Here is an 11561-nt window from a genome sequence, read left to right as displayed (position 1 = left end):
ATTAATTGCATTAAAATAATACTCATACCAGGTGTCATTCCTGTAACATGTTAGTCAGTGATTCATCCGCCAACTGAAGGGAGAAGCCTGAGAGTAGTAGAGCTGAGCAGGAACAGTTCATCACTTAGAGCGCTCTCAGAGCAGGCCATTACGTTATCTAAATGTGAAGAAATGTACATTTTGGGGCAGTTCAATTGATCAAAACAGTCTAAAACCAAAACTGACCTTCTTGTCCATAGCCACCAATCAGAACTCAGCTTTCATTTTGTAACCTTGTCGCCATCCATAAGGTGCTGGAAACTAGTAATTAGCACCTTGTGACATACATTGCAGGGCACAAAGTCTATATAGTAATGCAGCATTGTCCTTAGGCCAGTCTCACACAGGCATTTCACAGCGTTTTAGAACGGCGCTGGTAAACGCGGTTGACAACGTTTTTACCGCACCCCATCATTGCAATGGGTGATGTGGTGCGCTAAAAGGCGCTGCAACGCACTGAAATAGAACATACTGCTATGAAGCCCCATTGATATCAATGGAGACTCAGTACAGCGTTTCAAACACCCGCTAAAACGCTGTAACAAGCGCCTGTGTGGGAGTGGCCTTATAGCACCTATAGATAACTATCATGATAATGTATATAAACTGAGAACGCACCTACCTATACCATAAACAGCAGCCATCTATATGGTCTCCTCTCACAAGGTGGACTCTTTTCCGGCTCTCAAGCACTCCCATTTTCCTTCTCACACACCACATGACATGGCAAACTGATACATCTACATGCAGGCAATGGTTTTATTACTGTTAACCTATTAGGCGCTGCAGCTGTGCAACACACACTGGATATGACAGGACAGGTTTTGCACAGTGCATCTACATAGGACAGACATGTATGACATTTCTGGAGGGGACCAGGATGGTGTTCTGGGCCGACCTCTGTGTAGTGACCGGCACAGGTAACTGCAGACATGGCTCCCATGGAAATCATTGGGTTTTCAGTGGGTTCAGTCTTATGAGCATGTTTTGTGCGCGCACTTCCCACGCACAGAAAAGAATGCAGCATGCTGTATTTGCGAACCAAAGGCTCAATAGAAGTCTACGGAGGGGGGGGGGGGGGGTGCAAATACACAAGGAGATGCATGAAACACCCCGCAAAACTGTGGGGAAAAGAACACATCTGGACCTCATTCGCCTTTTAATCCACAGACAGGGCGTGCCACGCTTGTGTGAGGTGGCCCTGTGTGCACAAAAAGTACCGTACTATGTGCTGATACAGGCGCAAATCTACTTCCTCCAACCTCGTTCACGGCGCAAAAACGTTGTGCTGCGGCCGGCTTTTTTTGCGCATATACTCAAAGAGTGCCCATACAAGCTGCGGCCAGGCAGCAGTAACCGCTGCTTGCCATTATTCCCCTGTGCTTGCCCTGGTTATAGTGACGCACAGCAAATGAGCGGTACTCTGTGCCCACTTACTGCAACTCATGCCCACAGTACCCTAATGGCACCTCTGATTGATAAGTCATTAAAAAGCCATTAATTCTGATTGCCAGATTGGGATCGGGAACGAATTTTTTCCCCCTAAAATGAGGAAAATTGGCTTCTACCGCATTGGAGGTTGAGAGGGGGCTGAAGGGGCTGCCTTCCTCTGGATCAACATTGGATGTAATAAGCTGAACTGGTTGGACATGTCTTTTTTATCCTCACATACTATGATATTATATATATATATTTATATATATTATTTTTGAATTCTTTTTCCTCTGACATTATGGTAACCAACTTCTACAAGTTTGTACTAGTTCCTATCACGGACTGTACATCCCTCCTGACACCTCCTACAACACACAGGGCAGCACTTCTCATACATGTTAATAACCCAGCTGACGTTCAGGGGTTTATGTGACAAATCTGTAGTGCAAATGAGTCATGACTACAATCTGCTGCTATCTCCATACTCGACACCAGAGGGCGCCCACGCACTTATGAAACTGTACACCGGTATACGCGTGTAGGCTGCCAGCAGGTGGCGCTTACTTGCAGCTTTTCCCTTCACCCGAATGTCGCCGTGTGTCCTGAGCTTGGCATTGAGACGCAGAGAGACAAGGTGAGGGCCGAGATGTCGTCCCGGCATTACTTATCCTGTTCTGTGCTGCAGCCTGCTGGCTCCTCGGGCCCCTCATGGCAGTCGGTGCTCGTGGGGTTACATTAAAGGGACAGTGACCCTTAACCCCTCAGTGGCCAGTACTGTTTGGGCTTTAATTGTCAGGATTTTCCTTGTCCGCCCGTGTAGCGTGAGGCGGGACGCTTTGTGTTTCTCACTGACACCATTTTTGGAACGCGCTGATTGACTTTCATGAACATTTTTAAGAGGGTCTAAGAAAGAAAAAAAAACAATTCATCTGTAGTATTCTGCGCTTATCTCCTTCCTGGAGGTACGCCCATCAATATTTCACAACTGGACAACCCCTTTAATGAAACCTTATTGGGCGTGACTTTAATAGCGGGGAAGCTGTTATGGCGGCCGTTTAGTTGTGGGTAAAAGAGGACTTATAAAACTGCCTAAAAGAAACTCCTGTTGCCCGTAGCAACCAAACATAAAAAAGTACTCAATTTTCAAGAGCAGAGAGCTGCGCTGTGATTGGTCGCTACAACAAACAAGTCGTTTGCGTGGAGGAGCGGCACTAGAGAAGGGAAAGAATCCTCTCTGCAATATTCCATCATTTTTCCAACCCCTGGGAACAAACCCTGAGGGCTCCTTCGCACGGACACATTTGTGCGCGGTTCTGCATCTGCAGAGTATAGAACATATTCATTTCAATCAGTTCGTTTACGGTTTCTTTTTTTTGTGCACGCGGAGAAAAATGCAGCGTTATGTGGGGGAGCGCAAATGTGTGCGCAAAACATTACAGAACTGTGCGAGAAGAACAACCCGTCAGTAAGTCACCAGGCTACACCGCCATTTAAATCAGGGCGTGGTTGTGTGCAAAATGTACAGGAAAATACGCCGATACGTGTGCAAAAAAGCTTTAGTCGTAGTGCAAATACGTTGCGCACAATCGTGCATACGCCGTGTTACAGAGCCCTTAGCCCACCTCATCATGGGGTGGCATTAAAAGGGTGAGGATCAGCTGACAGTGCCATGTAATGCCCTCCTTCAAACACTGGTACCCCTGCGATGAGCTGTCAGTATCCCCGCAGCGCTGATGCCCGATGACTTGGCATACATTTCTGGTTTACACTCTTCACAGCAGCCCTCGTATATTAACCCGTGTCCGCAGCCTGGCACGATAGTAAGTCAAGGGCCACGGAACAGCCTGCAGTTCTGCCTGTTTACGGGATGTCACAGGCTGCTGCAACCAATGACAGAGCCGTGGCACCGGATACAGTGGGGAGTATATGCCCATTTGTTATTCTAGTGCATGGGGAACGAGGGTTTACAGAGAACATACAGCTCAGACAACCTCTTTAACATCCTGGTCCGCAGATGTAGTTCAGTGCGATGTGTCTGTCTATAAATTGCACCTTCCCTTTTGTCAAAGCCGCTTCTTATACTAAAAAATCAGATCCGGTTTGTTTCATATATAAGCACATGGGCTTCCATAATTGGGTGGGGGTGTTTATGTAATGTAAAATTCCCATGTGCTCCCTACATTCCTGCAAGTAGTTTATAAACTAGTTGGCTATTGACATCACTGGCAATCTCCGGCATGGTTCTCACACTGCACTGATATTAATTTCAGTGGTACTTTTGTATATACACATGTATTTGGGAATGTTCTAAGACGACTAGTCTTATGTGTCATATTGTGTGGAGTTGAAAAATTGGTAGGGCTAAGCGTTCTTTTACACTTGACGATTGTCGGGCTCTAGCTGTCCCAGTGATGGTCACTCAGTGAATGGAGGTGGAGCGGGCAGGAGATCGTTCTGGCCGCCCGCCTCCATTCACAGTAAACAGGCAGTCATTCACAGATGAATGACTGCCTGTTTACTCAGGTTGATCATCGTTTGATTTTTATGCCTGCAGAAATTGAACAATCAGCGATAATTGGACGAATTATCGTTCCTTGTTCAGTTGCTGGCAGTCTTTACACCGAACGATTGTCATTCAGATTCCTGCGATCCGGCGAGAAACGGAGCGATAATCGTTCCATCTAAAAGGGCCATGAGACAGCGCAGGAATGCTTTGCTGGAGACCCGCCGTTGCATGAAATAGTGAGGAAGGATGTAAATGATTATTATTATTAAACTGTATACATCTACATCTCTGCTCTTGGATCGGAGGAAATAACATCGATGAATCGACTTTTCAAACAATTTATTAAGAGGGTTTTCCTTAGGAAGCTATTGCAGACCCATTCTTACACCACCTCTATGTTTGTATACTGTTATAATGAGGATCTAATATGTATCGGTCCACTTATGTACGAAAAGCCATCAAAACCTTCAAAACGTATTCATGCAATATATGTATAATGCTCTTTGTGTTCAGGACATGATTGAAAACTCCGTCCACTGGAATGAAGATATTGGAGAGTGGCAGCTGGTAAGCAGACTCCTTAGTTTACAGTAATGTGTCTTCTGATCCTCCAAGAACATCTAACATGTATATTTGTATCTTTGTAAGAAATGCGTTGCATACACTGGAAACAATATGAGGAAGCAGACTGCGGTACCGGACAAGAAAGAAAAAGACGTAAGATGCATCCTACCATAGTAGAGTAACGTGTCCTATGTATTTTATGACATCGCGTGTTCCCTGTGCGGAGGAGTCTCGGGGTATACAATGATGTGACCTGCGTCTTCTGCATGTATGTGTATACAGATCGCTGAGAACAGTGTTCCAGTGGTACCAGTGATGTGTAAATGAGAAGGGAACACACCATACGTTCCATGCTAACCTGTGTCCTGTAGTAAGAAGTAAATAGAATGAACTTAAACAATAAGCGTTTTGCATGGGCGTCAGGTCCTCAGATATTTATCAGCTCTTATAAGCCCCATAAGCTAAAGTTATGGGCTCATAGGATCTTGGGCGCTGAGTCTGAAGGTGCCACTCACATACTTATCTATCTTGCTGTACCCCCTCTGTCCATCCGCAAAGCCGTCACAGAATACTTCCACGTGTACCCATAATGCACACATAAATAGTCTGCGGGATACAATGAACAGAGGACCTACGGTGGACAGTGGGAGAATGATGAGTAAGATGACAGTGACACTCCTGGTCTCAGCGTCCCAATTCCTGCAAGTCCATAACTTTATAGTTTATTTAACCCTAGCCACTAATTTTTGATTGTTTTACCCCAGCTCTTATCTGCTTTTGTGCGTTCATTAAACATTTCTGCACCTTGCTGATTATCGCCCATGTATAGAGGCTGAATCTAAAGTTGAGGGAGATACATATACACTATGACAGAAAATCACACCTAAATCAAAAATGTAACTATGGCTAGGTGAACACGAGCTATGAATGGGAGTTGTGACCGAGAGGTTTGTGCACAACTCGCATCGGACAGCACACGGGCACTAGTCCACATGCTGTCCGATTTACATGGATGCAGCACATTGGCACGCATTGGCATGTCCTATTTCTCATCCATGAAACGGACAGGAATAGGATGCGGGACAAGTTTTTCACACGGACCATTGTTCTGTGTGAAAAAACATTAATTGACATGTCTTATAATCTATAATAGTCTTATAAGGTATAATGAGGCCGCGCACAGTACATGGGCAGCACACGGCCCCAAATACACTATACACGGGGGGTCTTTATCGTATATGGGTTAAAATACTAATGCCTGCAACAACAAAATGAATCTTATTAAATAAAATGAAGTTAAATCCATGAGCAATTCATCATAAAATAGTTAAATACAACATTATTTCTAGAAGTGCCACTTATTCCAGGACACTAGACATTTAGGTATAGTGGTGCCTTGGGTTAACAGTTTAATTTGTTCCGTGGCGAAGCTCTTAACTCAAAACACTCATATGTCAAAACTAGTTTCCCCATTGAAATGAATGGAAACTGCATTAATCCATTCTGCCATTCCTTTAAATGGGGTTCCTGGTGGCCCCATTGAATGTAATGGGCTGCCGGCAATCCCGCAGTGATTTTCGGAGAAGGGCTTTAAATAGTAGTAACATGTGTAAAAAATGAAAAATATATTTCCTCGCCTCTCCGCCACTGCCGGGGCTCAGCCGCATGTAGCCACGTCTTCTCCCTGCACTGTTCTGAAGTTCTTTTATCAGAAGTTCTATCACAGGCTTCGCTCAGCCATTTAATGGATGACAGCTGAGTGCTGCCTGTGATTGGTCACAGCACTCAGCCAATCACGGGCAGCGCTCGGCCATTCATTGAATTCCGACAGCAGCAGAGAGGTGAGTACATATATATTTTTTACTACAGCTAAGGGTGCTTTTCAGGAAAGGGTTTATATTAAAATCACTGCCGGGGTGCCGGCATCCTATTGCTATCAATAGGGCTGCCAGCAGCCGCAGCCCCATTGAAATCAATGGGAGAGCTTTGCGATCCTCTGTCACAGCTGTGTCAGGGAATTCCTTACTCCCCGCAGGGAGTCCCCTTTTCACTGAGCACTGTGACAGTGTTCAGTGATGAGGGAACTTCCTGCGTGGAATGCGAAGCAGACTCGTAACCCAAGTTTTTGCTCTTAAATCAGAGCAAAAATTCGGGAGAGAGCCTGCTCGCAAGTCAAGAAGCTCGCAAGCTGAGGCACTCGCAACCCAAGGTACCACTGTACAATGAAAAAGGCTTGGTACCGTGTTACCCAGTAAAGCAAAATGTGATTGTTCTCTGTAAGAGAAACCAAGTAATCATGTAGACATAAAAAGGTATCACATCTACACGATCACTTGGTTTCTCTTGCTGGGAACATTTTGATAGACATTTAAAAACATTTTCAGTACATAACAATAAATACAAGAATACACATGAGTACATCAGTGCGCTGTTACTGGGGGCTTACAATCTACAAGGGAACGTGACAGTGGGTGAGCGTAGAAGCTGCTCTATGGTAGTGTAGGGGCAGCAGACTCTAGACAAAACAGGAGAAATAAAACCGTGCCAGCGGTGTATTATGGGGCTCATGATCAGGAGATAAAACCGTCATTAGGTGAAGGATCCACGGTATGACCGAAGTCTTCCAGCACACAGCACGTCTATGTACAGCTCTGCACTGGTTTTCATTATGGCTGTCTTACCAAACTGGAACCAGTATATTTCCATCTCTTACACTATGATGTTGGGCAGAAATACATTGTTTTAATTCTTTTTTAACTTACCATTAGTTCAGCCAATAAACCTTGTGGCAGATTATCTACTTTATTTGTTTTGCGGCCAGGACATACACAAACCTGAGTTTTGAAATAAAAACAAATGCTTGAGAAAGGCCGATATAACGGCCGAAACGCATCGCAATAAAAAGGAATTACTATATATACCTTCTGAATTCTGCCTGCTACCTTGGATTCAGGGGTGCTTAACCACTAGCACCCCTGCGAAGTAAGTAACATCCACATCATATACACCTCGTTTGCACTACCTTGCATCATCTGCCATTTTCCAAAGCACCGGAGCGCTGGTTAATTTTCTGTTTTTCACATTGATCTATCCCTATCCCGTGGTGGTTTTTTCATCGCCGGGAGCAACCAAGACGCTCTCCTCAGGATGTCTCATGAGACCGGTGCGAGGAATTTCTTTCTGGATTGACACGCCATCTTGGATATTGACGCACGGGCAGCCCACAGACGGGCCCGGCGTCACGGGGTGAGTTACCTTCTGCACACGATTGCCCCATATTTATTTACGTATATTCTCTGTATTTTTTGACAACCACGTCTTATCCATTTCTTGGAGCGCTATCCATCTTTATCTTCTTTTTAAATAAAAACAAATATTATTCTGTCTCCATGCCTATACATTTTCTGAAGGCAGACACTTTCCTATAGAAACTCCACAATCATGTAAAGGAAACCTAAGAAAGGATGATGCATTCCCGTAGAGCAAAGAAAGAAAACAAAATACCAAACTTCTGAAAACTGTTTATTGTTGACCAGTTGCTAGTGGATTAATTGTGTCTGTCTGTGTATATCTTACATAGACCTCCTCCTTAGAGGTGACTGAAGTTAGTTTGCTTAATGTTCCCTCAGCCTTTTGAAGTGGATTTGTCCCATGTATATTTGGCTTACACCGAGGAGAGCCTTCGTCAGTCCTTAATGAAGCTAGAAAGGCCTAGAACATCAAAAGGAAAAACAAGACCCAAAACAGGTCGGAGGTATGTGTTCGCTTCCTTATCATGCTTAAGGCACAGAGCCGATGATATTAGATCGGTTCGTTTAAACCAGGAGATTTCAATCTTTTTTTTTTTATCTCCCTGAAGCCTCATAGCTGGAACATGGTGATAATGCCCGGGCCTCACTAATGGCCACAGACTATGCGAAAATGGAAATTTGTCTTTGGTCGCCTGTATGACTTTTAAAATAAGCACAGGAGGAATAAATATTACTAAATTGGAGATTTTTTCAGCAAGACAAAGACCTGTTTAGCATATGATCATTTCTGTCAAAACTGACTACATAGCTGCACCTTGCCAACAGTCGGTGGTCCCCAGTGACGCCTGCCCCCCAGTTTCAGAAGCACTGATTTATACCATTGGTTTCGATCCCAGTTATCCAAGTACAGAGGAGACACAGGGATATTAATATACAGTAGATCACACCTGATGACAGATTTATCCAAGCAGAGCACTCCAATCTCCCATCGAGGCATGTGATATCTTGATTACTGAGATTATAATGAGTTTTACAGTAGTGGGTCCTTATCCTATACCACAGTGCTATACTGCAGTGGCAGTGCCCATGTACCCTTATTCCATCTGACAGGTCCACCTTAAATGTGTTGCGGCAGAATTGACTTAATCATCTATCCAACAGACCGCAAGAACAGGGGTCTTGTGTCCCCCTGTCCTCCTCACTGTACACTCTGTAGTGAGGGGGAGTTTGAATATAGCAACATTCAAGCATACGCTCTGCCGCTCCATTCACCTTTATGGAACTACCGGAGATGGTCAAGTACAGGTGCATGGATATCTCCAGCAGTCCTCCTTTATACAAGCGTAGTCACAGACCAAAACTTGCCTATTCAGGGCATAGTTCAGCCCTCCTTATGAGTGTATTTGCACACAGAAGCACTGTGTGTTCATACGGTCAAAAAATGCAAGAAGGGACCAATGATTTTTTGGTGTGACTATGCAGTGAATACATATGTGCCATGCGCATTCACTGCGTATTTGTGCAGTCCCACTTGCTTCTATGGCCTATTATGGTCCATAATACTGACCAAAATGGGCCACGCTGTGGTTTTCCATATGACCGAAAATTGTGTGAAAAATGCAATTGAATCGATTAAAGTCAGTGGGTTCTAGTCACTCCATATTACGTGTAAAGAATAAGTGCATAACAGTACATATTTACATCCGTAAAGATGAGCTCTTGGTCTGGCTGTTACCGATTGGTAAGTGCTGTATTATCTATTCTGCGGTGATCTGATTTCCTGCCGCTATGAGCCCCAAACCAGAGGCTACACCATTGAGTGCTCCTAAAATGATACTAGAGCATAATGACAAGTACATCACATGATGTAATATCAATCTAATTATATTGCTTGTATCAGATTTCAGCGGTATTAATTGCAGTATCTCCCCATTCCTTCCCTGTAGGAAGCGTTCAGCAAAGCCAGAAGCAGTGATTGACTCGTTGCTACAGTAGCTGCATTGGACCGCGAGGGGCGCCGTGCGCTAGCAGAACGGCGGTCTGGGATGGTTGTTGACCTCCGTGTGATGTAAACTGCAGGAGGCGGATTATAATGGATACCGTGTGTAGGCTTTGTATGATTATCCCTGTAAACCTGCGTCTCCTCATATTGTGACAGGCCTCGTTATCATAGATTCATGGCATTATAAGTTTCATTTGCTGACATTTCATTAAAGGGGTATTCCCAGCTTAAATCCACAGTATATGCCATAAATGTCTGATTAATGGGCTCCCACCTCTGGGAATTGATCCTTTCAGACTTTTATGGCATATTTACACATGGGATTAACCCTTTAACATTTCATCCTGGGTAATGGGCACAATGTAAGACACTCCCTTATACTTCCAGGACATATAGCATTCTGCAGAGTTAGAATGTTCTAGATTTGGCCTTGAGTTATCCGTGGAAGCGTACATGTATGGACAGGATACGCCAAGACCGGTCTACCCCTATGTTTATTTCATTTCAGTTTTGTTTGCGATATTCAAAATGGACATGGGCAAAATATGCTGAGGTTTGTAGTCCCACTGCATCTAGAAAACACATGAAATACACATTCACTTTGCCTCAATCCTTACAAGTTTACAAGAAGTTTTTGTGCCTGCAGTAAGTCTGGTTTCCTCGCTGAGCGTCTCCTGAAGAGGAATATTATAAATGGAGCTAATTCTTAATGAGGGATCATTATCTTCTTCCAGCGGTAGGGAGACTGTGGTTACATGTAAACCGACAGGGCAAGTGAGTGACAATCATTAATCTGAGTCGCTTAGTATGTAGCTCATCTGAAAACTGAGAAACTGTTGGCCTGTTTAAACAGGCAGTCATTCATTTATTCTGAATGCCGGCAGGTGGCCGAAAGAGATCTTCGGCGCTCTCTGCCTCCATTCTGTGAGCAGTCATCGCTGCTGTGTAAAAACGCAGAATAGAAAATCATTGGGGCAGCGGGCGAGTGCTTAAGCAGCCAACAGCTGCCCCGTGATAAAATACCCTAACAATAAAAAACAACACACATATAGAGAACACAGGATTCACTATTCACAATAGGTATCTGTGTTTGAGGTTCTGTCTAAGAATTCCATTAAAATCCAGGACTAAAGAGCATTGCATGCAGCGCTATTGTGTCCTGAAATGTAGAGGAGGACATAACCGAATCCGGACAGACCACATGATTGTCAGTGGGGTCCAGTATGAATCACATACAGCACTTCTGTTTTACCATTGCTCAGATTTGAGGACAGAGCTAAACAACAGAATCAAAACAGTACAAGTGTGAATTAACCCATAATCACAGCTCACCTCTTCCCTCTCCCTGCACATGTCACAGAGAATGCCTAGAGCAGCCTCCCATAAATGTCAATGGGTTAAGACTTGTCCATTGTGGCTATTGCCTGTGAGGCTGCTGTAAAGCATCTCTAAATGCTGCTAACTGATGATGGCCGATTATGTACAGACAATAGAATGAAAAAGTCACACCAGAAGTAAAAACTTTGGAAAATATTTCACTGTGATTTTAATTATGTCTACATTCCCTACAAGGTGCTGGATCTTCCATTTAACAGTTCTCCTCTTCTGAGAAATAAGCTTAAAAGAACTTAATGCAAAATATTCTTACAGGTTTGCGTTTAGCTAGCCCAGCATGTTACTCCTTGCAGTGATGCACCGCATGGTAGCACGACCCTAAAAAGTGGTAAGTTGTTCTATCATTCAGAGAAACCTCTTACCGTGGTAA

General features: G+C 44.1%; 1 protein-coding gene across 1 annotated transcript; it reads left to right on the top strand.

Moving 5' to 3' along the window:
• The first annotated feature begins 919 nt into the window (after positions 1-919).
• On the top strand, positions 920-10654 carry LOC136609993 (kinesin-like protein KIF3A). Its single transcript, XM_066589267.1, has 6 exons — positions 920-959; positions 2016-2107; positions 4493-4546; positions 4628-4696; positions 8173-8297; positions 9741-10654. The coding sequence occupies exons 1-6, from the start codon at positions 920-922 to the stop codon at positions 9787-9789; spliced, it is 429 nt and encodes a 142-aa protein (XP_066445364.1). The 3' UTR covers positions 9790-10654.
• The last annotated feature ends 907 nt before the right edge of the window (positions 10655-11561 follow it).

Source organism: Eleutherodactylus coqui, chromosome 2 (assembly GCF_035609145.1).
Source record: "Eleutherodactylus coqui strain aEleCoq1 chromosome 2, aEleCoq1.hap1, whole genome shotgun sequence".
NCBI classification, from domain to species: Eukaryota; Metazoa; Chordata; class Amphibia; order Anura; family Eleutherodactylidae; genus Eleutherodactylus; species Eleutherodactylus coqui.
Note: the sequence above shows the minus strand (reverse complement) of the source record. Positions and strands in the feature narration are given on the sequence as shown.